The sequence below is a fragment of the Anomaloglossus baeobatrachus genome, chromosome 3 (genome assembly GCF_048569485.1).
Source record: "Anomaloglossus baeobatrachus isolate aAnoBae1 chromosome 3, aAnoBae1.hap1, whole genome shotgun sequence".
In the NCBI taxonomy this organism is placed as follows: Eukaryota; Metazoa; Chordata; class Amphibia; order Anura; family Aromobatidae; genus Anomaloglossus; species Anomaloglossus baeobatrachus.
In genome coordinates, this window is record NC_134355.1 from 359,401,811 (window position 1) to 359,429,242 (window position 27,432).

Here is a 27,432-nt window from a genome sequence, read left to right on the forward strand (position 1 = left end):
GTCTCCAAATTGGCTGCTAGATCCGTTGTGTCTGTTGCAGGTGGCTCATCCCTGAAGGATGCCACTGACAGACAGAGCTCTTGGTGAAGTCCATCTATGAGGCCACGGGCGCGTCTTTCGCCCCGGCCTTTGCCGCCGTGTGGGCTCTCCAAGCAATCTCGGCTTGTCTGGCTGAGATTAATGCTGTCACACGGAATTCTGCTCCGCATGTTTCGTCTTTGACGTCCCAGGCATCTGCCTTTTCGTCCTACGCCATGAACGCCGTCCTGGACTCCGCTAGCCGGACAGCTGTAGCATCCGCTAACTCCGTGGCAGTCCGCAGGGCCATGTGGCTGCGCGAATGGAAAGCAGACTCGGCTTCCAAAAGGTTCTTAACTGGTCTGCTTTTTTCTGGCGACCGTTTATTTGGCGAACGATTGGATGAGATTATTAAGGAATCCAAGGGAAAGGAATCCTCCTTACCCCAGTCCAGGCCTAAGAAGCCTCCGCAACGAAAAATACAATCAAGGTTTCGGTCCTTTCGTCCCTCCGCCAAGCCACAATCCTCCTCGTCCAACAGGCCGGAGAAAGGCCAGAGGAACTCCTATGCGTGGCGGTCCAAGTCACACCCCCAAAAGGCCGCAGGAGGCACTGCCTCCAAGACGGCCTCCTCATGACTCTCAGCCTCCCCTAGCCGCATCCTCGGTCGGTGGCAGGCTCTCCCGCTTTGGAGACGCCTGGTGGCCACATGTTCAAGACCGATGGGTGAGAGACATTCTGTCTCAGGGTTATAGGATAGAGTTCAGCTCACGTCCTGCGGCTCGTTTCTTCAGAACCTCCCCGCCCCCCGCTCAGGCCGATGCACTTTTTCAGGCAGTGGACGCTCTGAAGTCAGAAGGTGTTGTGATCCCCGTTCCCCCTCAGGAACGTGGTCGCGGCTTTTCCTCCAACTTGTTCGTAGTGCCCAAAAAGGACGGGTCATTCCGTCCCGTTCTGGACCTCCAAGCTACTCAACAGACATGTGAGAACCAGACGGTTTCGGATGGAATCTCTCCGCTCAGTCATCGCCTCGTTGTCACAAGGAGACTTCCTGGCATCGATCGACATCAAGGATGCTTATCTCCATGTGCCGATCGCACCCGAACATCAACGTTTCCTGCGTTTCGCCATCGGGGACGAACACCTCCAGTTCGTCGCATTGCCCTTCGGCCTGGCGACAGCCCCACGGGTTTTCACCAAAGTCATGGCATCCGTCGTGGCGGTCCTACACTCTCTCAGGGCCACTCGGTGATCCCCTACTTGGACGATCTCCTAGTCAGGACCCCTTCTCGGGTGGCTTGTCAACAAAGCCTTACCGTCGCTCTGGCGACTCTCCAGCAGTTCGGGTGGATCATCAACTTCCCGAAATCCAAGTTGACACCAACCCAATCACTGACTTACCTTGGGATGGAGTTTCACACACAGCCAGCGTTAGTCAAGCTATTGCGGGACAAAAAGCTTTCTCTGCAGGCAGGGGTGCAATCACTTCTTCGGAGTCAATCACACCCCTTAAGGCGCTTCATGCACTTCCTGGGGAAGATGGTGGCAGCGATGGAGGCAGTGCCGTTTGCACAATTTCATCTACGGCCACTCCAATGGGATATTCTCCGCAAATGGGACAAGAGTGCGGCTTCCCTCGACAAGAACGTCTCTTTCCCTCGCGACCAAAACATCACTTCAGTGGTGGCTCCTACCCACATCTCTGTCGGGAGGAAGATCATTCCTACCCCCAACCTGGGCTGTGGTCACCACGGACGCGAGCCTGTCAGGTTGGGGAGCGGTTTTTCTCCACCACAGGGCTCAAGGAACCTGGACTCCGATAGAATCGTCCCTTCAGATCAATATTCTGGAGATAAGGGCAGTATATCTAGCCCTATTGGCTTTCAATCGGTGGCTGGAGGGCAGGCAGATCCGAATCCAGTCGGACAACGCCACTGCCGTCGCCTACATCAATCACCAAGGCGGCACTCGCAGTCGTCTGGCCTTCCAGGAAGTCCGGCGGATTCTGCAGTGGGTGGAAGACACAGGCTCCACCATCTCCGCAGTTCACATCCCGGGCGTAGAAAACTGGGAAGCAGATTTTCTCAGTCATCAGTGCATGGACGCGGGGGAATGGTCTCTTCACCCAGACGTGTTTCAGTAGATCTGTCGCCGCTGGGCAACGCCGGACGTCGATCTCATGGCGTCACGGCACAACAACAAGGTCCCGGCCTTCATGGCACGGTCTCAGGATCACAGAGCTCTGGCGGCGGACGCGTTAGTGCAGGATTGGTCGCAATTCCGACTGCCGTATGTGTTTCCCCCTCTGGCAATGCTGCCCAGAGTACTACGCAAGATCAGGTCCGACTGCCGTCGCGCCATTCTCGTCGCTCCAGACTGGCCGAGGCGGTCGTGGTATCCGGATCTGTGGCATCTCACGGTGGGTCAACCGTGGGCACTTCCAGACCGCCCAGACTTGCTGTCACAAGGTCCGTTTTTCCATCTGAATTCTGTGGCCCTCAACCTGACTGTGTGGCCATTGAGTCCTGGCTCCTAGCGTCTTCAGGGTTATCTCAGGATGTCATTGCCACCATGCGACAGGTCAGGAAGCCAACGTCCGCCAAGATCTATTATAGGTCTTGGCAAATCTTCCTGTCCTGGTGCACTGCTAACGGTTTTTCTCCATGGCCGTTTGCCTTACCCACATTCCTTTCAATCCTTCAATCTGGAGTGGACAAGGGTTTGTCCCTCGGCTCTATCAAGGGCCAAGTGTCGGCGCTCTCCGTGTTTTTTCAAAAGCGTCTAGCCAGGCTTCCGCAGGTCCGCACGTTCCTGCAGGGGGTCTGCCACATAGTCCCACCTTACAAACGTCCGTTAGAACCTTGGGACCTTAACAGGGTCCTGACGGCTCATCAAAAGCCGCCTTTTGAGCCACTGCGGGATGTCTCTCTCTCCCGTCTTTCGCAGAAGGTGGCCTTCCTAGTGGCAGTCACGTCTCTTCGGAGAGTGTCTGAGCTTGCAGCGCTGTCATGCAAAGCTCCCTTCCTGGTTTTTCACCAGGATAAGGTGGTTCTCCGTCCGGTCCCGGAATTTCTCCCTAAGGTGGTATCCCCTTTTCATCTAAATCAGGATATCTCCTTGCCTTCCTTTTGCCCTAATCCAATTCACCAGTGTGAAAAGGATTTGCACTCTTTGGATCTACTGAGAGCACTCCGGTTCTACGTGTCTCGCACGGCGCCCCTGCGCCGTTCAGATGCGCTTTTTGTCCTTGTCGCTGGCCAGCGTAAGGGCTCTCAGGCCTCCAAGTCAACCTTGGCTCAGTGGATCAAGGAACCGATTCTCGAGGCCTACCGTTCTTCTGGGCTTCCACTTCCTTCAGGGTTGAAAGCCCATTCTACCAGAGCTGTAGGTGCGTCCTGGGCTTTGCGGCACCGGGCGACGGCTCAGCACGTGGTCTAGTCTGCACACTTTCACAAAGCACTATCAAGTGCATACTTATGCGTCGGCTGACGCCAGTCTAGGTAGGCGAGTCCTTCAGGCGGCAGTTGCCCACCTGTAAGAGGGGGCCGTTTTTCGGCTCTTTCGATTGAGGTATTCTTTTACCCACCCAGGGACTGCTCTTGGACGTCCCAATTGTCTGGGTCTCCCAATGGAGCGACAAAGAAAAAGGGAATTTTGTTTACTTACCGTAAATTCCTTTTCTTCTAGCTCCTATTGGGAGACCCAGCACCCGCCCCTGTGCCCTTTGGGCTAGTTGTTCTTTTGTGTACACTTGTTGTTCATGTTGAATTGTTCTTATGGTTCATGGTCTTCAGTTCTCCGAACATCCTTCGGATTGAATTTACCCTAGACCAATTTATAAGTTTTCTCCCTCCTGCTTTTGCATCGAAACTGAGGAGCCCGTGGTCCACGGGAGGGTGTATAGGCAGAGGGGAGGGGTTACACTTTTTAAAGTGTAATACTTTGTGTGGCCTCCAGAGGCAGAAGCTATACACCCAATTGTCTGGGTCTCCCAATAGTAGCTAGAAGAAAAGGAATTTACGGTAAGTAAACAAAATTCCCTTTTTTTCTCCGGCATCACGGGTGTCACACGGACTGCACGGATGTGATCCGTGTGACACGCGCCAGAGAAAACACACGTGTCTGGCAAATAAAAAGAATTTCTATATTCACCTGTCCCCAGTGCTGCAGTCTCTGCCACTGCTGTCACTTGCTTCCGTCCCCCGCTGATTATGCCGGAAGCAGCAGCAGCGGTGAGTTGGCAGTACCGGAGACCGAAGATCCGCACCACGGACAGCAACGCCAGGGACCGGTGAGCAGAAAGTTCCCGTTCTCCGTGTGTTATCACAGATAACACACGGAGAACACACATGTGCCATAAACACGGCACACGGAGGGCAATACGCACCTTTGACATGTTTGTGAAAAACGTGCGTGATTTTCACGGACGTCTGAAGGAGGCCTTAGAATGCATGGTGGCATTCAAAATTACAGCACATCTCGCAAAAAATAAGGCCTCGTGGCTATATTGACCGAAAAGTATAAAATGAAGGGGACAAAAATGAACAAAAAATGGAAAATCCCCATGTCGTGAAGGGGTCAACAAGTATTTGTGAAACTGAGGTTATCCTTCAACTTGAGCTAAGTTTGTACTCAGACTCCCTTTTCTTGATCTGTCGTCAATGTGTGGAGTGCTATTTCATCATGACATTTTTCTGCAGTATTTTCCTGGAGCGGATGAATCTTTGCAGTATCCGTGTCAGTACTCTGATGGGGGACAAAGCAATTCTGCCACGAGTACAGGTTAGTACGTCGCTTTCTTCAGTTGTAGTAACTCACACTTGGGAGTGATTTTCTAACAAAGCAAAGACAATTCTCTGGATATTGAGTCTTGCTATTGATGGGTGATGTGAAGGCCAATATGCGCTATAGTAAGAGCTGAGAAACAAAGGCTTTTCAGGGGCCAGACATTTTTAAGGAACATGAATAACGAATATCTGCTTCATTTATATTATCCTCATTTTCCCGGATCCTGTTCCGATTCGAGATGCAAACTAAAGGATGAAAAGGTTTGAACCCAGTTCAGTTGCACATGCCAATCTTATTAAAGGGGCATTTTAGAGTACGATATGACAAACCCACTAAGAGGCGCGTGCCACTTAATGAATTTCTTACATCTGATCAGTGCCGTGCACCCCTCTGGAAATGCCACTCTAATCCAGTAACACTTCTGTTGCCACTATTGATAAATTTGATGGGCATCAACTTCCCTACAGCGGCGCCCATTTAAGTGGAGCTGCCTAAAACTGAAGACTCCAAAACTTGCTACATATTTACACATCTCCCTGTTACACACACATTTTGCAACTTTTTAAAACTGTTTATGGCAGTTTTTTGGTGTAAACGCTTTGATGAATTGGGGACTATATCTTGTGTTTTGCTACAAGCATCTACTTTTCCAACCATTCAAGGTCTAAGACTGGGAACGATAGATGACAGAGGAGAAAGTGCCCTCCAAAGAAGACTAAAAAATAGTGTGCCCACGGCTAGGACCCTTGACCACCACCCTAGCAATCAGCCATACTTTGTAAGGGGAACCATAGCCACAATAAGTAAAATAAAGCCTTGCACAATATGAAGTAGCGGACCTGTCCCCTTTAACATGAGACTGTCCCTAACCTATCTAATGTGCACTATGATCAGCTTGTAAGCATTCATGTTGTTTTTTTTTTTTTTTCTTTTGGAAATGTTGGGCAGTACTTTTTTCATAGGTCGCCAGTCTGTAAATTTAAGGGGTTGTCCAGGATGATGATATTATGACCTATTGTTAAGTTATCAGTATGAGATTAGTGATGGTCCCACACCATGCACCTGGGGATGGCAGCTCAGCTGCTGATAAAGTGAATAAGGAGCTCAGCTGCATTTCTTGTCACAGGTCGCTACTCGGCGAACCGTGCCATGTTATGGAGCTGAAAACTGCCGATTTGGATGCCCATATTGATGATTACTATAATGGACTGGTCATCCGTATCTGATCAGTGGGGTCTGACGACTGGCACCCCATAATCAGCTGTTTCCAGCTCCCAGCAGTGAACTGAACAGCACAGCACCATACACTGTATAGCAGCCTGGACCACCTGTTTGAAGGGGCCACAAAGTGATACCCAAAATATCATGGCACTGTTGATTTGCCAGGTCATGGCATAGCCCCATGGATGTCAGCAGCAAGAACTGTGTATTCCCTATAGTCATGTGCTAGAGGTAGAAGTCCATGCAGGTCCACAGCTTATGCTTTTCCAGAATTCTGGCCAACGTTGGGTGCGCGGTGACACTTTCTACCGTGTCTAATTACTAATAGTGCTGACAATTATTCATAATATCTCATGCTGTTCCATGATCAAATTCAACTATTTCAGTCACATATGACATCTGTGTTCTTGTTTTTTTTTTTCTTCTTCTTCCAGGATCTTGCATTGATATCACCTCCACAAACACCAGCAATAAGAGTGATGATATCCATGTTAGTGGAGATGATACCATTAAACGAATAGAGTCCAAATTGGCACATTTGAAAAACCAGTCCAAGCAGGGGGTAAGTACATGTGACACGGTAATGTATTTTGCACCTGGACTCTAAAACGTTTATGTACTTTACATGTAAAGTTCGGAAACTTTCCTAGATTTTTTTGTTTTTTTTGGGGTTTTTTTGTCCGTTCCTTACAATTTGTAAGCTGGATGCTCACTGTCCGCTTAATAGAAAGCGTGTAGTTTACACACAGACACTGCACATTGCTAAAAATCTTCCCATTTACTGACTGGGAGCAGAGACCTAGCACATATTTGGAAATTAAATTAAGGCACAAGATATTTATGCACATGGTGTATTTCCTCCAATAGTAACCTTTTTATAAATTGCAAAAATGGCGGAAAAGCCCCTGGTTTCCCTCTCCCCCCAGATCCTTAATCCTTAGTTGTCTACTTTATCTGCAGGGTGAACCAGGCCGTTTGAGTTTGCCGCCTTCCCGAGGTAGCAGCGTAGAAAGCCTATCAGATACGCGAGGGAAGCCCTCATCCATACTGGGCACGTCTGAGAACAAGCGAATGAGCGCAGATATGTCTGAATTGGAAGCAAGGATTTCTGCAAGTACAGGTAAGAAGTATAGATGGCCCAAATGATATTATCACTGGTCCAAGCAAACCTTTAAATCTAGGTCAGAGTTTGCGTCAGCGTAATAGGCTGACAATGAGGTAGAAGTGGTGGGCAAACCACTGTCATATAGGATCAGTCAGAGGAGCATTTAGATCAGGAATTGAATAGACATTAAAGGGAACCTGTCACCAGATTTTTCCCTATGAAACAAAAAGAATCACCTTCTGCAGCTCCTGGGCTGCATTCTATGAAGGTGCACCTTGGCCCTGACTCCCCTTTTAGACCCCAAAAATAACTTTAGAAAACTTGGCCCTTAGGTATGCTAATTACCTTGGTGGGCCACAGGGGCTGGTTCATTTTCTCCTCCCGTCTCCCCTCCTGCCGCTGATCGCCGGCCTCCTTCCTTGATTGACAGGATGACACCCTCTGTCATCCTCCTTGTCACATTTTCAAATCTCGCGCCATAGGTCTGCTCGCGCAGGCGCGTTTCACACTGCCATATCTCGGGCAGAACGCCGGTGAGCTAAAGGCGCAGGCGCGAGATTATTTGAAAATGTGACAAGGAGGATGACAGAGGGTGTCATCCTGTCAATCAAGGAAGGAGGCCGACGATCAGTGGCAGAAGGGGAGACGGGAGGAGAAAATGAGCCAGCCCCTGTGGCCCACCAAGGTAATTAGCATACCTAAGGGCCAAGTTTTCTAAAGTTATTTTTGGGGTCTAAAAGGGGAGTCAGGGCCAAGGTGCACCTTCATAGAATGAAACCCAGGCACTGCAGAAAATGATTCTTTTAGTTTCATAGGGAAAAATCTGGTGACAGGTTCCCTTTAAGATTTTGAAATAGAATATGTATTAATTCCTTCCCCGAAGTAGCATATAATGTCATCTGCCCACCCCATACCCAGAATCCAGTAGCAGCAGTGATCATTGCTTGCTCTAATCGCTGCTGATTAACCATTTAAATGCAGATAGTTTACTGACACTGGTATTAAAAAGACAAGATTGCCACTGTGCGTGGCTACCGTTGGCCCCACCACAATTAGATTGTGAAAAAACAGAAGGAAGCCAGCTTCCTGTACAGAATAGTCCAGTAGATATGCTGCTATTTCATGAAGAGGCTCTGCATCGGATTGAATAGCAGGAGCTCTTGTAAACACTCAATATGAAGAGGAAAGACAAAATCCAGCGAGCTCCGCAGTAGATGAAATATAAAATATTCTTCTTTATTTCAGAATTTGATAAAAATATCAGCCGCATATGACTAGTTAATTCGGGCAGAGATGGAAAAAATTATTACTGCTGTAAACGCATGACAAGACGCGTTTCGGCTTTGCCTTTATCATTGTCATTGATCTGCCTGGTTGAGGGCAGATCCAAGTACTGCAGTGCACATGGGCACGCGGTCTGTGACCTTTTCTCACACCTTTGCATTACAGTACTTTGATCTCCCCTCAGCCGGGCAGATCAAAGTGCGCAGGAGCGCAATGGAGGCCTCTCTGTGAATGACGCAGGACGCGTCATGCCACGGGGCTGGCAGGAGGACGGGGATCTCATAAGATGGAGGAGGCGCCGGATTGAGAGCTCCCTGGAATGCGGTGTATAACAGCCTACTGGTGGTGACTTCGGCTCCTAAGGGTGGTGACAGGTTCCCTTTTAAAATAAATCAAAGTTAAAAATATAAATCCGTCCCCCCCCTCCCCATTAAAAAAATAAAACAAGTATTATTTGTGTAAGTCATTTTTTTTAATTATCGCTGTAATCGTACTGACCTGGAAAATAATCTTGCCGGGTCACTTTTACTAGTCGATGGACGCTTTAAAAAGTAAAGCAAAAAAGCAATGGCCGAAATGTGTATCTTCACCTTTTTAACCACATTTTCATTTGTCCTCCTTTTTTTCTTTTTTTTTTTTTTTTCCCTGCTCATTGTATGGGAAAATTAATGGTGTCATTCAAATTGCAAAACAACAAGCTCTCATGTGGCTATGTAGACGGAAAAATAAAGGTTATGACAAAAAAAAATGAAATTTAGCTGTGCTGGGAAGGAGTTAATACCTATTATTTTATTATTGGTAGTTAACTTTACCAAGCTATTAATTTTTATCATTCACAATTTGCATTATATCCCCACAACATTGGAGTGTAATCTACCCATTGGCACCGGCAGGAGGGTGGTGCAGCGGAGCACATACACACATCTAATGAAAAAAAACCCACACAGATCCCATAATAGAAGAATAAAAAAAAGCATATCGAAAACACAGAAGAGCTGTTAGGGCAAACAAGTATCACTTAAGTGCCATTAATTTGCCGTAAAAGATAAACCCACAGAGAGAAACACTGAGCGTAATAGCAGCATAATATTATAATATAAATTCTGCAAAGTTCAAGGAAAGGTGAAAATGGCAACAGTGCAATGCTTAAAATAGGAGGCGGCTGACGAGGTTTTCTAGGGTACAATGCCGTAAACCAGGCTCGGAGATCCCACTAGAATGTATTGGATTTAAATAGGCCCCATTCCTTTTATTTTATGAGCATTTTATTCATTTTGATGCTTTTAAAGCATTTTGCAGTCTAGTGCTAAATATACCCTTCCGTTACTTTCACCATTTCTGTACAAATGGCCCATTTCCCAAAGAGTAGGATTATCCATTTACTTTATGTACATGTTAAGTGCATGTTCATAGCCATCAAATCCATAAGCTTGAGTGTTTGTTGACATTCGGCTGCGGTGCTGTTCTGTCTGATGCACATCGGATTTCCGTAGAGAGAAGCTGTCCGCTCTCTTGTCACGTCTGTCTATTTTAGCATGTTCTTATCATGTATTCGCCACCAAATTACCTGGAGCACACTTCCTAGATTCCTGCCTTGTGCTGTTCTTTTGTTACTCCTCATGGAAATGCATGAATAAATTGAAAGCTGGGTATCTCCATTCCTCTTTTATAAAGTCCCCAAACATACACATTGGGCGAAGTTCACACGGGCGCGTAAAAAATGGTCCAAGTTTCCAGATCCAAACAGACTTATTTTCTACCATTTTGTGGTCTGTAGGGATTCAATTTTTTTTTAAATCATCAGTTATGAACATGTACAAGAAGACTGATCCCATAGCCAACTCTCACAACTCCTCCATACACAGATATACTCACAGAGACCAGCTGGTGGAAATCCAAAAGTTCCGGATCCTTTTCTTCTCTGACATAATGCATCGGGGGAGAATCAGGAGGCCCATACACAGTAGACTGCTGAACTGAGATCAGCAAGTTCAGACCACTTTAATCTATCGCTTATTGGAGCCTTAAAGGGAATCTGTGAGTAGGTTTTTGCTATGTAAGCTGAAACCAGCATTCTGCAAGGGTTAACACAGCAAATTCAGGGCTGCCTGTCTTGTCACAGTCTGATCTGTTTATTTGCTGATTGTTTAAAGAGAACCTGTCACCGCTTTTTTGGACTATAAGCTGCGGCCACCACTAACATGCTGTATAGAAGAGCCCAGGCTGCTGTGACAACATAAAAAACACTTTATAATACTTGCCTAACGGTCGCGCTGCGGTGGATGAGGGCCTAATGGGCATCTCCGTTGTACAGTGCCGGAGCCGCCTCTTTCGGCCATCTTTGTTCTCCTTCTCTAGCCGCGGTGCATGACAGGTCCGACGTCATCCACACTCGCCAGCATTCCGGTCCTGGGCAGATCAAAGTATTGTAGTGCGCCTGCGCAGGACCGGCGAGTGTGTATGATGTAGTCGCGTTATGCGCACAGGCTTCAGAAAGAAGCCAAAGACGGCCGAAAGGGGAGGCGCCCGCACCGGACAAAGGAGACGCCCATTAGGCCCTTATCCACCGCAGAGCGACCGTTAGGTAAGTATTATAAAGTGATTTTTACATTCTACACAGCGGGCCTGGGCTCTTATATACAGCATGTTAGAATGCTGTATATAAGAGCCCGGTGGTGGTGATAGCCGCAGCTTATAGTCCAAAAAAGTGGTGACAGGTTCCTTTTTAAGCAGCAGGTCCCTTATTACTCGGACTAGAAAATCACGCTCAGGCCAGTCCAGCACATCCTCTGCTGGGATTCACACCTCACTGTCTAAGTATAATCTGTATTGAGAGCCTGGTGTGGGCTCACTCATGAGTAAAACTAAAAATTCTGACTGTCAGAACGCCTGCATCCAGTAATTTAAGTGATACAGTGTTAGATTCAGGATCTCTTTGCCTACATCGTGCTGCTCTGATAAGGTAGCAAAACCCTGCTGACAGATTCCCTTTAACCATGTGTTTTCTCTAAATACTCCAACTCTATCCTCAATTGTTGGACAGTGGCAGAAACCGCACATTGTCAAGGGGAATGGAGTCATACATTTCCAGGAGGGATAACCGTGAAATAGCACAAAGCACAGTGCAGAGCTCTAAGAAAAGATTCTCCTGAAGTCTTTTAAGGAGGATTTAAGTATTTGCTACAAAAGACTTGTCAAGAACGATCCGGTCTCTTTCATGTGTTCATTCCTCCTTCATAATGTCTCAGTAAGGCACTTCCAGCATTTTTATTTTCCATATTGAAGACTACGGGAAAGTGCTGATAAAAAACATGCACCCCTGTCCATCCTTCAGTGTTTTGGGGTCTTTTTTTTCAAACTTTGTAGTGCATTAAATATTTCCTAATTGAGACATTTGGCCACTGTTTTAGCTGCCATTGACAATTGACTTCTATTTTTAATAGTTTACTTCCACCCAAAAAAAAGGTTTTTTTTAAGACATTGTTTTAGTAATTCTAGCCAATCCAGCTGATACCTACAGAGATCTTTTTTCAGTAAGCTAGTCACCATTTATCCCCTACCACATAGACATTACGTGGTTTCAGATGGTCTTCTTCCCTCCAACTACTTGTCATGTTCTTTTTCTGCATGTTCATTTTTGCTTCCCTTCTCACTTTACATGCATGGTTGTTTTTCCGCATGCACTACCATTGTGTAACATTGTGCTGTACACCTTTCATGCTTTTGTGAATTGTGCCCTATACCACTTGTAGTCGTTTGCATGTGTATTGTGTATGTGTTTTTGCAGCCTATACCAAGCCTAAACGAGGCCACCGTAAAACTGCTTCATTTGGCAATATTCTGGATGTCCCTGAGATCATCATAACAGGTACTACAGGATGATAATAACCTTTATGTAAGCCAACAATTAATGACTGCAAATCAAACAAATGCTTCTTGCTCCAATTCTTTCTGTCTGGGTAGTTTTCAACTATGTAACACTTATAAAGCGCCATTAATTCCACAGCGCTTTACAGACATGATCATCACTGTCTCCAGTGGGGCTCACAATCTAAATTCCCCATCAGTATGTGTTTGGAGTGTGGGAGGAAACCCACGCAATCACTGGGAGATCATACAAACTCCTTGCAGATGTAGTCCTTGGTGGGAATTGGACAAAGGACCCCAGCGCTGCAAAGTAACAAGTGCCAACCACTGAGCCACCGTGCTCAGAGCTTGTAGTGCGCATGTGTTTTTAGATACACAATAACTGTAAAAGTTCTCAATTTCAATTATTTTACTCAGTTTGAAAGAAAAAATGAAAAATCCACTAGGTGTGATGGATGATATGAAAAAAAAAGTCTTAGTTGGGGTAGTAAAGTGAGAAAAATGTAGGCAAAATTAAATTTATGGGACAAAATATATAAAAATTGCTATGTGCATTTGTATTCACCTAACTAGGTGACTGACTAGGGCTTATTTTTGGAGTTTATATCAGGGCTGTGGAGTCGGAGTCGTGGAGTCGGAGTCGGAGCTCATTTTGGTGGAGTCGGAGTCGGAGTCGGTATAAAATGCACCGACTCCGACTCCTAAAATATATAATAAATTGGGGACAGGAGTGCAATGCAGAATGTGCTGAATATTTTACTAAATAATAACATTTAGTATAATGCGTATATTTAAGTGAAAAATTTATTGTAGTACAATGTGAACATCAGACATTTAATTGTTTTTATGATACAATAATCAAGATATTTGGATAGAACATAAAATATTTATTGGAATACAACTTTAGAACACAAAAAACTAATAAATTGTAAATATGTAATAAATATATATATATATATATATATATATATATATACAGTGTATATACACACACACAAGATATATATGTAATCTACTGTATATTACATAGTGTATTACTTATTTACAATTTATTACAGTTTTTTTGTGTTCTAAAGTTGTATTCCAATAAATATATTTTATGTTCTATCCAAATATCTTGATTATTGTATCATAAAAATTATTAAATGTCTGATGTTCACATACACATATTCATGTACTACAATAAATTTTTCACCTAACTATAAGCAATATATGTAGGAGTCGGAGTCGGAGTCGGAGTCGGAGTCGGAGTCGGAGTCGGAGTCGGAGTCGGAGTCGGAGTCGGAGTCGGAGTCGGAGTCGGAGTCGGAGTCGGAGTCGGAGTCGGAGTCGGAGTCGGAGTCGGAGTCGGAGTCGGAGTCGGAGTCGGAGTCGGAGCAAGAGAATTTGAGGAGTCGGAGTCGGAGTCGGAGCAAGAGAATTTGAGGAGTCGGAGTCGGAGTCGGAGCAAGAGAATTTGAGGAGTCGGAGTCGGAGTCGAAGGTTTGGCTTACCGACTCCACAGCCCTGGTTTATATAAAAGCCTACGCCAAAAATCAAGTTAGGGTTTATTTTTGGAAAAACAGGGTATTTGTTTTAAAGTGCTGCATATGGTAACATATACGCAAAAGCTGGATAAACCTTTTTTACACTTTGACAAGCAAGAAAATGAAACTGGTATAGAATTAGTTATCCGAGATAAAAAGATGCACAATCAGTGTGTCTCCTGCCTCCCATATACATCTGATCAGTAACAGCATACGTGCAAACTTCACTCCCCTGGAGTGGAGGATGGAGGAGATCGTAGGCATCTTTGTTGAGGTTCTGTACTATTCTTTCTGAAGTCCAGTGCTTGGTTGCGTTGGGTTTGGACATTCCTGGGTGCACATTATGATGTCGTCGAACAATAGTCTTGCTGCTGTCCTGCGAGGCTCATTCCATTTAGATGACTATATATAATATTTAGTACTTTTACTGTTACTATTCACATTTCAGAGAAGACTAAGTAAAACATATCCCTTATCTACAGCTAACACTAAAGTAGCTATGATGGTGCTACTTCTGTCTGAAGCATAATTGGAGCAAGAAGCATTTGATGTTGAGTCTTTAAGCTTCTTCTATTAGTGGAATTTAGGAGTGTTTAAAATAACACGCATGCCTCTTCTAAAATAACCGTCCTCCACTAACTGCGCTAATTAATTGTCCTCGCCTTTTCTTCCATGGTCCGCACTTCATGTTGTCACTTGTGTTTATTCTTCTCCCTCCCGAACAATTATGACTCGATTTCTCATGCCATTCCAGCATGTGCACAAGTGCTGCTGTATCGGACGAAGAATGCTAAATATTTTGCCGCCACGTTTAATTCTTACTAATTTTAGAACAGTGTTGTTGCTGAATGAGGCCATTTTCTTGATCACTAGTAGCCACGATGATTTAATTGCTATGATTCGCAATGACTAGTTAGAAGGACAACGTCCTTGGATGCAACTGAAAGGTGGAAGTTAAATGAGTCTACCTTAAACTTAATTTTCTCTGGCACTCGACCTTCTAGGAATCCAATAATTGTAAGGCCCAGTTCATGACGTAACAAGACAAAAAATGGAGCCTGCCACAACCATAACAGGATGATAAAAAAAGGGCACTTTGGGTGGAATGTTTTTACCTAAATCTGGGCAGAATGGTAAACTCTAACCATCATTTAGAATTTGAGACGTCAGAGGCAGAAATCTTAACAATGAACTCATTCATAATACATCTTTGTAATTAATCGAGATTGTTCAAATCTTCATATTAATCAGATTGCATGAATGTCATATCTATGATTCCATAAATTTGTGTAATATCATGGGCTTGTCATGTAACCAGAGAATTTCTATATAAGATCATCCTGAGCCTCTATACAAGCGTCAGGAGATGAGTACATTGCTGACTTGACAACTATTGGCCGCATGACTGTTGTCAGCAGATATCATGCACCCATCATATCCTAGTTGATTAGGAAAGGTGCCATGTCAGCAATGCCTATCCGATGCCAAAGTGAGAGCCACTGGATAACCATTTTGTGTTGTCATCAGATTTGAGATACCATGAAGATATATTTCCATGGGGCGAAGACAGTTGATTTTCAGCTGCAGATTTTAACTGTATTACAGAACCAAAGTTCTATATTATGGATCTGAAAATCTCATTCACACACTGTGGTGAAAAATATGCAGCGTGTCAATTTTATATTGCTGCTATCTCAATGGAATTCACTTGGCAAGCCTAAGGGAACAGCGTGTCAATTTCAGATCTTTTCGGCAACAAAATCTGCAGCTATAATCAATAGCTAAACCTTCTACTTAAACATGCCAGACTCTCCGTTCTCTATACCTAACAGAGATGCAGCCCAGTTTGCTCTTCAGCGTGGTGGTGGTGGACACAGTTGGGCTTTGACGTGTTGGTGGTGGTGGACACAGTTGGGCTTTGACGTGTTGGTGGTGGTGGAGACAGTTGGACTTTGACGTGTTGGTGGTGGTATACACTGTTAAGCTTTGTGATGTGATGGTGGTGGACACTGTTGAACTTAGTAACGTGATAGAGGTGGACAAGGTTGGGGTTTCTGACACGGTAGTGACACAGTTAGACTTAATGCTGTAGTTGTGGTGAATATTAAAATGTGTGTTTTTTGCATTTCATTTCTTCTGTAATATATGAAAACACATGGCCCTCTCACATTTTTTTTGAATCTGTCCATAGATCGCTTTCCCATAGCTTGTCAATGCATGATGAAGTGGCTGCCTGACGATTACGGTCTTATAAAATGTCAGGACTATTTTCTAGCCTGTATATAGCCCTTCACATGGAGAACTATATTGAGTTTTGCAGGTATTGTCTGTTGGAATATATGCAAAAAATGTGGCTCTACCCAAACTGCTGATACGATGGGTAGGCACTTTACAGCAACTGTTTCTGTACATCCAGTAATGAATGGTCTCTATAAAATATTATGTCATTCATTATGGCGGACCAAGAATCTCAAGCATTTTCTCAGCTGTTGCTTCAGGCAAACTCCGGGTTTCCTTGTGGTGAGCTGATCTCTTATGTTAATACAATATACAAACATTACGTAGTCCTTAGTCAAGAGATACTTGTAAGTGACCTTGGTAATTGACACGTTTTCAGCGTGTGCATTCTGGCTCTTTGCTCGGGGCAAGGATACAATTAGTGTGAACTCTACTAGCAGGAGAGAATTAGGACAATGATCTCTGATATAAGGTTGGACATGTGGAATGAAGGATGGGAGCAGCAGAGAGCACAGGATTAAAGGGCCCAATTAATTCCTGGGTTTTTATTCTGGAGACCTTGAAGTGTGTCTGTCATGCACCCACTAAGGTGGGCATTGTAAATAAGAACAGTCGCTGAAGTGCCCAGATGGCTTATTAGGTCAGCATTCCTGTTGTAGAAGAGTATCATGTCAGGCCCTGGAAATAGATGCCGTCATCAGCATTGGACAGAGAACACTACAACATGGTGGAGGACAGAACTTCTATTCGTGTGATAGGAGTGGTTGTTGTCTTGGTATATACTTTCTGTTGGCCAGTTCAGATTGCAGCTGTCTCTTATTCCTTGTGTGGATCCCTTCCTTCTCTTCTGCCTATGGACTTGTGCGAATACCAAGCTTACACAGTAGTGTTCCTCTGCTACACATGGGAGCGGAGTTTGGTAATTTCATTCTTGTTTGATACCCAGCAGGGAACGGACAGCCAAGACGCAGATCTGTGCAGGACCTCACTATTGTCGGGACAGAATCCAATCAGGTAAGGAGCCTGCAGTCTAAGCAAGTGCATTTTGGAGTGTACGATATGCTGGAGTGCTTGTATGTCTCCTGGGCATCTACAGTCCTGGCCATAGGTTTTGGTACTGACAAATTTTGTTTTTCAGCTTGCTACTTAATTGTTTTTAGATCTTGTAGTCAGATGTTCCTATGGTTAGTGAAGTACAATTCTCAGCATTTCAGCAGTTTTATTAACAAATATATCAAGTTTATGGAAAGACTTGTATTGGCCCTTATTTTTCGAGACTTCTACAATTTGCCCTGGCATGTCTGATATAAGCTTCTGGGCCAACTGATTACATACCATTCTTATCCAATCAGTGCTTGCAGTTTATCACAATTTCTGACCTCAGGTTCTCAGTGGAATTGAGATCCGAGGAGTTTCCTGGCCATGGACCTAAATTTTGACAGGTTTGTTGGTGAGACTCTTGGTCATTACTTTTGTTTTGTGACATGGTACTCCATTATCATGGAAAAATCATTGTTCATCACCAAATTTCTCTTTGATCATTGATAGAAGTTGCCCTGGGAGGATGTTCCATACAATTTTTTCATTCATGGCAAAACCCTGCATTTATTCCTTGAGTAAAAAGCAAAGTGCCACATGAATGGTTATGGATGTATAACTTACTGTGGGCATGACACAAGACACCCGGTAGCACTCACCTGTTGTTCTTAGGACAGTCATACTGCTAGATGTCCCAAAAAGTCCTAAAGGGTTCCTCTTAAAAAGAAAAAAAAAACAAATTAGTATATAAATGTGTGTGTGCGTGTATGTGTATGTGTGTGTGTATATATATATATATATATATAATATATTATTGTATGTATATGTGTGTATGTATGTATGTGCACGCACACACTGTGTCCACCTATATCCTGTCCACCGCCATTAACTTGAGACCGGCGGCAGCTATAGTCATAGAGGTGGTGTCTAGGTATAGTAAAGTAGCCATGCGCTACGGAATTAAACCACCTATATTGGAAAGCAACGGAATTAGCATTTTTATCTCAGATTGAACGAGAGAGAGAAAAAAAAGTGAATTACAAAGTTGTAGGGCATCATCAATTCAATACGTATCGACACCTTGCATACAGAAATGCTATGATATGAAACCCATGACCCCCCCCCCCCCCCAAAAAAAAAACATTGAATGCTGGTCACGCATATGGCGCTCACTTAACTTTGATGTTCAAAGTGGCCACCATCAGCACGTTGTGCAATATGGTAGGTGACACGTTTGCACAAGCGTCTGTGATACGTCGTCGTAGGTCCTGCAATGTTGGTAGAGGGGTTGCATACACCTGCTGTTTGATGTGACCTCACAGAAAGAATTCCAATGGAGTCAGGTCAGGTGAGCGTGGAGGCCACTCCACGCAGCCACCGTACCCAGTGACTTGTAGGAAGGTCTCCTTGAGGTATCGCTTCACGTCTGCAGCCTTGAGTTTTACACGTTCTAATCATAGCGTTTCTGTATGCAAGGTATTGATTCGTATTGAATTGATGATGCCCTACAACTTTGTAATTCATTTTTTTTCTCTCTCATTCTGTTTTCGAGATAAAAATGCTAAATCCGTTGTTTTACACCAGATGGCGCTATAGGTGGTTTAATTACTTTCCTATACCTAGACACCACTTCTATGCCTATAGCTGCCGCCGTCCTAAAGTAAATGGTGGGATATGGGTGGACATATACACACATATACACACACATATGTATGTATGTATGTATATATATATATATATATATATGTATATATATATATATATATATATATATATATATATATATATATATATATATATATATATATATATATATATATATATATATATATAAATTATAATTTGTCTCTTTACCCCAGTTCTCTGCAGTCCAGTCCCTGTATCTCCTGCAGTTACTTTCTCTGATAGTGATGAACTTTGCTTCTTCCACTATGATGGAGCCTAATGTTCCAAGGCAAAAGTAATAACTAAGTGGCTCTGTGAACAAAACTTTGAACTTTTGCGTTCGCAACCACCAAACTCCCCAGGTATTGCATTCAGAATCTAGAAAAAAGTGGATGGACCGGAAAAAAAAAAGTGATTAACTACTGATTAGACAAGAATGGGCTGCCATTGTTATGATTTGGCCCAAAAGCTGATCTGCATTTTGCCCTGGAAGCTGTAGAGGTCTTGAAAAATAAGGGTCAACATTAAATATTAAGTCTTTGCTTGGTGTATTTGTCAGTAAAAGTGTGAAAACTGATGAAATTCTGATAATTGTACTTCAGTAACCCTATATAGAAACATCTGACTACAAGATCTACAAACACAGAAGCTACAAATTGTGAAAAATGACGTTTGTGTCAGTCCACTAATATAGGCTTGTATTCAGTGGACTCACACTAAAGGAAGTCTCTTCCCAGAGCTTCTTGTAGTGGAAATAAATCTGTTTGATTCTTGCTTTTTTTGTTCAGCTTGTAAAAATCATGGTGTATCCATTAAAAGAATGATTGTGGGTAGTTAGGATGGCTCAAGGGTTAATGTTGCCACATTAGGTAAAATCGCGTCTGTCTCTTCACTTTCTTAGACTTTATAGGAAACCTAAGCCATTAAGTGATGTCTGAAATATTAAGGAGGACATTACAATGAATAGTAAGATGTGAATTTGACATTTCATAGCTACTCTGTAAAACGTTTAGAACCTTCTTTATAATCTCTATACATGCCCTACTAGAGCGTATGGATACCATGGAGGGGAGTTTCCCTGTAACAACCCCTTATCTGTGTGCCAGAATGGAGAAATGCTCTGCAGGCCATGTAGTCATCTGCAGCCGCATCAGTATCATATGACCTCAGATTCCATCAGGGAATTCAGCTGTTTCCTTAGAGTGGATGTAAGGGTAGATCTCTATGGTGTTCTCATAAGGAATAGGTTTGCCTATGGTAAGTAATCCAATAAATCACTACAGTGACCATTTCAAAATATACAGTTAATCTTTATTATCATGATTAAAAAAACATATACACAAAGGACATAAATAAAAACAGATAAGGTGTAAAGCGGAGGGTCTGTCCAGATAACCACTAGTCAGTTTTACAATGTGAAACCATATAGCTCCATGAGGTGTACCATAGATCCTCAATTATACTACACATAAGGTGATTTTAATCAGCTGAGCTTATAAAGGTTAATCTCTGATGGTTCTCATAGATTCTATATAAAAGAGAGACAGAACATCAATCGGATATAACACGCATATTGATGCGCATGGTATTGCACATAAGGTGACCTCAATCAGCTGAACCCATCAGGGGTTAATCTATGGTAGTTTCCATGGAGTTTTCAGAAAAGGACATCAGACCAGTGTAACATATAAGAAAATCACATGGAAAGATACATTTGATTTAAACACTGTTAGATGCAATGCACATATATTCGGTGCATCAATCCATATAATACTGAATGTCAATAGATTATTATGATATAATACCTGGTGAAGACAGACCCCCCACACCACTCCAACGATCGTTTCACGTAGCTTCGTCAGGGAGTGATGTGAGGGGATGTCAGGGCACTTAATATAGCTCCCGCACAGCTGAAATGTCTATTCAATTAAGCACTCTGCTTACCGGGCGCTGCTGATACGCATGCGACGGCATTCCTCCCCCACCACGAGACGCAGGAGCGTCAGGAGAGGCGACCGAGTCGCCTGTGATGACGCGCCGGCAGCCCGAGGCAGGAGGAGGAGAAACCACGCACGCGCACAGCAGCGTCAGCACTCATGACGCTGTGTATAGAGGGAGTACGCGCCATTTTGTTGTATACCTCCAGGGAATCTTCCCAAAAATGGCAACCATTACACATATAGACTTTGATAGATACATATTGTTTATCACAATTGCAATTCATAAAGCCATAATCTACCTGGTTATGTGTAAAGGAAAAGATACGCATTATATTTAGAAAAAAATGTATCCATACGTAAGTGCATTTTACCTTGTATTTCCTGTTCTTTATTCACAAAAGTAGGTGCTCCAAGTCCCCCCCCAATTTAAAAAAAGGAGATAATATAAACAAGCATAGCAATGCAGTCGGAGCATTCAGAAGACAATACAGTACATGCATAGGAATTTGTCCATACAAAAGATCATTATTATTTTCTTACATTCATAAATCAGGGCTAAAGAATCCCTGCAAGAGCATCAATAAGGAAGATCCAGGAGAACATCCAGTCAGCATAATATCCCCGTGGTCCAAAGGATACTTCTATAGCAATGTTACAGAGAGGAACGGCAAAAGGTGCCGTTGCCCTCTGTGCATGGCATAGAAAAACCCAGCCTCAAAGAGCCAGTCAATCCAAAATGGAGAAATTCTATAGTGTCATAATTACAGAGGGAAAGGATACCAGCCCATGCATCCGTCCCCTTGGTCAATTTGACCCTACTATAACAATACTACAGAGAGGGGCGGCACATAGAGGTGTCGCCGCCCGCTGTGTATAGCATAGAATGAAAAAAGTTTAGAAAATCTAGGAGGTAATATGTTATATACATACAAGTCAGGACTTATTATTCACATGAATACGTACGTTTAAGGATCACCATGAGGATGTTGAAAATACACTCCACACAATGTCCACATGGTTCAAAGAACCCTTCTATAGCAAGGTCACAGAGAGGGACGGCACGAAGGTGTCCTCGCCCTCTGTGTCTGGCATAGAAAAATACAAATAGTAATCAGGCCATTTCCACCAGTCGCAATCGGAAAAATTCTGCAATACCAACATTTCAGAAGCCAAGAGACGAGAACACAAAGCAGGGATCTCATACATATGGTCTCACGGACCCTACTATAACAATACTACAGAGAGGGGTGGCACCCAAGATGCCATCGCCCTTTGTGTATGGCATAGAAAATACAAAAAATTATTATCATAGGATGATGCACAGTCACACTGTGGGTCCGCTATTCAAGGGGTCAGATGGCACAGTATTTGTAGGGTCACAAAATATAGATAAATAAGCACTTTCAACAAAATGCTCCAGAGAGGATGGCATAAAAGATGTCAACCCTCTATGCGAAGCATGGAAGAAAAGTAAAATATTTATGTGCAAATTGAATACGATCAATAAAAATACCAATCACCTCAAATTTACAAAAAATTGGAAAATCCCCATTGATCATTTAGACCCACTGGTTTCATGCATCTTAACAAGGTAATCCATTTACATTCCATCTGTCCCAACTTCTTGGTTACATCACCTCTCCTATTACCCAAATGTAGTTTATCAATGCCCCGAAATTGGAGACGATGACCCTGACCCAGGTGACATTCCCGAAAATGTTTGGCAATGGGTTTCAATTTGGCAATCTTTTCTACTTGGTCTGCAGTAACTGATTCTGCGGTTCTTATGTCCCTAATATGCTCAAGAATTCGAACACGAAGTTCGCGTGTGGTCATTCCCACATATAATTTCTCGCATGGACATTGTGCCAAATAAATTACATGTGTGGTTTTGCAATTTATATGTTGTAATATTTTGAATGTTCTGTTACCAGAAGCATCCGAGAAATTTTGGGTCATTACGACATATTTGCAAGCAGAACAGTTACCGCATTTCCAAGACCCCCATTTCGGTCCTCTAGAATCGAAAATAAATTGGGACGGTGTACCGACATGATGGCTATGCACCAAGAACTCCCGTAGTGTCCTACTTTTTCTTGCTACAAAGAAAGGTTCATTAGTCACAATATCGCGCAAATTTGGATCCTGCTTTAGGATTGACCAATGTTTAGAAATTGCATTGGTCAATTCCGGCCATCTGGAGTGATAAGTGGTGATAAAGCGCAGTCTATCTTCAGATTGTCTTTTTGGATGTGGAGTCAAGAGTGCCGATCTTTCCAGACTCTTTGATCGCTGATAAGCTCGATCAATGTGCTCCGCTTTATAACCACGTTGCAGGAATCGCAAACGCAGATTTTCCGCTTGACCTTCAAAGTCTTCTTCCTTGTCGCAGATACGCCGTGCTCGAATAAATTGGCCGGTGGGTATGGCACGGATAACGTGTGACGGATGAGCTGATTTGGCATGCAAAAATGCATTAACACTTGTTTCCTTACGATGTATGTTAGTATGCAGATATCCTCGATCGTCAACAGAGATGTCAAGATCCAAGAAGTTGATGTTCATTTTGCTGATGGAGTATGTCAACTTGATGTTCCATGTGTTGTCATTCAAATGCAATAGAAAATGTTCCAGTAGTGTCCTGGTACCCTGCCAGATAAAGAGAACATCGTCAATGAATCTCAGCCAGAGTACCACTGAACCAGAAAACTTCACCTCACTACTTTGTACAAATTCCCTCTCCCACATTCCCATGAAGAGGTTGGCGTAGGATGGGGCACACGCCACCCCCATCGCCACGCCCCTCTTCTGTAGGAAAAAGCGATCTTTAAAAACAAAATAATTGTGGGAGAGGACATACTCCATGGTAATCAAAAGAAAATCAACAAGATCGGTCTCCATATCACGGTTCATCAGAAAGAACCTTAAAGCCGACAGCCCTAGAGAGTGGGAAATGCTAGTGTAGAGGGACTCTACATCGCATGTGACAAGGAACATGTCCTCATCCATGTGTATGCCATCTAGTCTCTGTAAGACTTCTGTAGAGTCCCTCACAAATGATGGTAATTCCATCACAATCGGTTTTAGAAAATGGTCAAGTAGTTTTGATATTGGTTCCACTAGACTCCCATTCCCCGAAACAATAGGTCTTCCGGGGGGATTTTTTATATCTTTATGAACCTTCGGTAGAAGGTACAGTGTGGGCACACTAGGACATTTCACTTTGAGACCCTCCCATGTTTTCTTTGATAAGATGCCATGCTCCAAAGCTTCATCCAATATCTCATTCAGTTCTAATTGAAAGGCATCTGTAGGGTCTTTAGAAAGCCGTTGATAACAAAGGGGGTCGTGGAGCTGCCTGAAGGCCTCTTTCTCATAGAGGTCCACAGGCCACACTACCACGTTGCCCCCCTTGTCCGCCGGCTTAAAAATGACATTCCTCATGCGCCTAAGTTCTTCCAAGGCCTGCCGTTCTTCTCTACGAAGATTATCATATGGACGGTGCTGAGGAATATTAAATATTGCCTCAACCACCATTCTCACAAAGACTTCTACCGAGGAGCATGATGAAAGAGATGGAAAAAACATGCTTTTCTTCTTAAGGGATTCAGGGAACTTACCAGGTTGTATATCCACTTGTTCCAATAGAAGATCTTCTAAGGCTTGTAGTGCCGCCAATTCTTCCTCTGTTGAAAATAGACCACATGTAGATTTGTTAGAATGATATTTCTTTAATAACACTTTTCTGGCAAACAGAAAAGTATCCTTGATTGCCGTGAAGTGGTCAAAGTTGGCTGTCGGACTAAATCCTAGACCTAGACAGAGAACCGACTCTTGTGCTGTTGTCAGATTAATATCAGATAAATTAATTACCTTTTAATGTGTTGGTTGCTTTAGGATCCGATTCAAAGGTGGTTGGCTTGTATTTCTTTGCTTTATTCCGTGTATAATAACCACTGGAGGTTCCTGATGCCTCACTCCGTGTATCCATGGAGATGTTAGAGCCATCACTCATTGATGATGAGAATGATGTCGTCCTTTTTGAGTTCTGTCGCGATCTCCATTTGTATACTTTATTGGTCTGATAATCACGGGTATCACGTTGAAATTTATCCGTCTTCAAGGTCTGTATCTCTTTCTCCCATTTTAGAAAAGCATTATTGAGCTCCAGATCAAAACTTTGCATTTGCTCAGGAGATAATGCCTGTCTCACCTTGTCTTGTGAGATTTTAATTTTCTTTGTCGCTCTGTTGGGAGACTCAGACAATTGGGTGTATAGCTACTGCCTCCGGAGGCCACACAAAGTATTACACTCAAAAGTGTAAGGCCCCTCCCCTACTGCCTATACACCCCCCGTGGAATCACGGGTTCCTCAGTTTTCATGCTTTGTGCGAAGGAGGTCAGACATTCCACGCATAGCTCCACTGTTTAGTCAGCAGCAGCTGCTGACTATGTCGGATGGAAGAAAAGAGGGCCCATACTAGGGCCCCCAGCATGCTCCCTTCTCACCCCACTTTTTGTCGGCGGTGTTTGTTAAGGTTGAGGTACCCATTGCGGGTACGGAGGCTGGAGCCCACATGCTGCTTTCCTTCCCCATCCCCTTAGGGCTCTGGGTGAAGTGGGATCTTACCGGTCTCCAGGCACTGAGGCCGAGCTCCATCCACAGCCCCTGGGATCTGCTGGACATGGAGCTGAGTATCGTCAGGGACAGGGCCCTGCTGCATTAAGGTACTCTGTGTCCCCGTGCAAATCGCGCACACACACACCAGCATTGCTGGGTGTGTTAGTGCGCCCGGGACAACAGCGCTGCGCGCGTGTGCCACACTATCTTCAGCCAGCTGAAGGAGTTAATGGTTTGGAAACGGTCGCGCCGGCCGCTGCTGTCAGTTTTAACTGCGGCGCGGCTGGGACTTGTGGTTCGCCGGGGACTTCCGCGCTGGCCGTGCATATTTGACGGCCGCGCTTACTACTACAGTCCCCGGCTTTTTGCGGCCTAGTTTCGTTTCGTTCCCGCCCCCAGGCCTGCCAGTCAGGGTGGGGGCGGGACGCTGTGCAGAACGTCAGCGCCGAGGGCTGGAGTCTACTTTACATACTCCAGCCCTCACACTGAGCACAGTGGGACGCTGGTTTCCCGCTCTTCGTCTGAGGCACGCCCACGGTCCGCCCCTCTTCACAGAACGCCGGCAGCCATTCCTGCATGCAGTTTGAGCTGGAGAAGGGGAGACAAGTTATGGGAGACCCAGGCACGGGATTCTAGCGACCACACACCCGCTTTCAGCGGGCGGTAAGCGGCACCTCTGGTGCCTACCCCACTAGTGCCGAAGTGTACAATTGTATTTTTATGCTTGCATGCTATACATTGCACTGTACGGGCGCTGGTAATTCTTCACTATATACCCTCCTGGATTGCTCTGAGACAACAGCATGTCGTCCGCAAAAGCCAAGGGTGCCAAGGCACAGGCTTTCTATGCTGCCTGTACCGCATGTGGGGCTACTCTACCGGCAGGTTCCACTGACCCCCCATTGTGTGCAGTGCTCGGCCCCTGTGGCACTTGTTCGGCCGGGGCCTCTGCTGGAGGTGACCCAGGGAGAACCACCTGTGAATACTGTCCAGGTGACGGGGACAGAGTTTGCAGCTTTTGCTGATAGATTATCTGTGACTATGACTAAAATCCTAGAAACTTTGCAGTCTAGACCAGTAACTCAGACCATGGGCACGGTTGAATCACTGTCCCCTGGTCCCCCTCAGTTGGAACAGCTCCGGGCTCCGGGGGTGTCCCATGCATCCCAGGGTGACGGCTCTGACACGGACGACAGTCCCAGACAGCCTAAGCGAGCTCGCTATGAGCGGCCCTCGACTTCATCACACTGGTCAGGGTCCCAACAGGAGGACTCTCTGTACGACGAGGCAGAGGTAGCTGATCAGGATTCTGATCCTGAGACCGCTCTCAATCTGGATACACCGGATGGTGACGCCATAGTGAATGATCTCATAGCGTCCATCAATAAAATGTTGGATATTTCTCCCCAAGCTCCTCCAGCGGAGGAGTCAGCTTCACAGCAGGAGAAATTCCATTTCAGGTACCCCAAGCGTAAATTGAGTGCTTTTCTGGACCACTCTGACTTCAGAGAAGCAGTTCAGAAACACTACGCTTATCCAGATAAGCGTTTCTCCAAACGGCTTAAGGATACACGCTATCCCTTTCTCCCTGACGTGGTCAAGAGCTGGACCCAGTGTCCAAAGGTGGATCCTCCAATCTCCAGGCTTGCGGCTAGATCCATAGTTGCAGTGGAAGATGGGGCTTCACTTAAAGATGCCACTGATAGACAGATGGAGCTCTGGCTGAAATCCATCTATGAAGCTATCGGCGCGTCGTATGCTCCTGCATTCGCAGCTGTATGGGCACTCCAAGCTATTTCAGCTGGTCTGGCGCAAATTGACACTGTCACGCGTACATCTGTTCCGCAAGTAGCGTCCTTAACCTCTCAAATGACTGCATTTGCGTCTTACGCTATCAATGCTGTCCTGGACTCTACGAGCCGTACGGCAGTGGCGTCCGCCAACTCCGTGGTTTTACGCAGAGCATTGTGGTTAAGGGAATGGAAGGCAGATTCTGCTTCCAAAAAGTGCTTAACCAGTTTGCCATTTGCTGGTGACAGACTGTTTGGTGAGAGATTGGATGAAATCATTAAACAATCCAAGGGTAAGGATTCATCCTTACCTCAGCCTAGACCAAATAAA

At 44.6% G+C, this 27,432-nt stretch overlaps 1 protein-coding gene across 4 annotated transcripts in view; it reads left to right on the forward strand.

Annotated features, from left to right (window-relative positions):
• Window positions 1-27,432, forward strand: part of MAP3K7 (mitogen-activated protein kinase kinase kinase 7) — a 123,428-nt gene that overhangs the window by 79,445 nt on the left and 16,551 nt on the right. The window contains exons 9-13 of one of the 4 annotated variants that reach the window (XM_075340122.1): window positions 4,719-4,800; window positions 6,462-6,589; window positions 6,988-7,147; window positions 12,204-12,284; window positions 16,994-17,061. In XM_075340122.1, the coding sequence (XP_075196237.1) occupies window positions 4,719-4,800; window positions 6,462-6,589; window positions 6,988-7,147; window positions 12,204-12,284; window positions 16,994-17,061 (519 nt within the window). The remainder of the gene's footprint in view (window positions 1-4,718; window positions 4,801-6,461; window positions 6,590-6,987; window positions 7,148-12,203; window positions 12,285-16,993; window positions 17,062-27,432) is intronic. The other 3 variants (XM_075340123.1, XM_075340124.1, XM_075340125.1) reach the window with 3 other exon arrangements.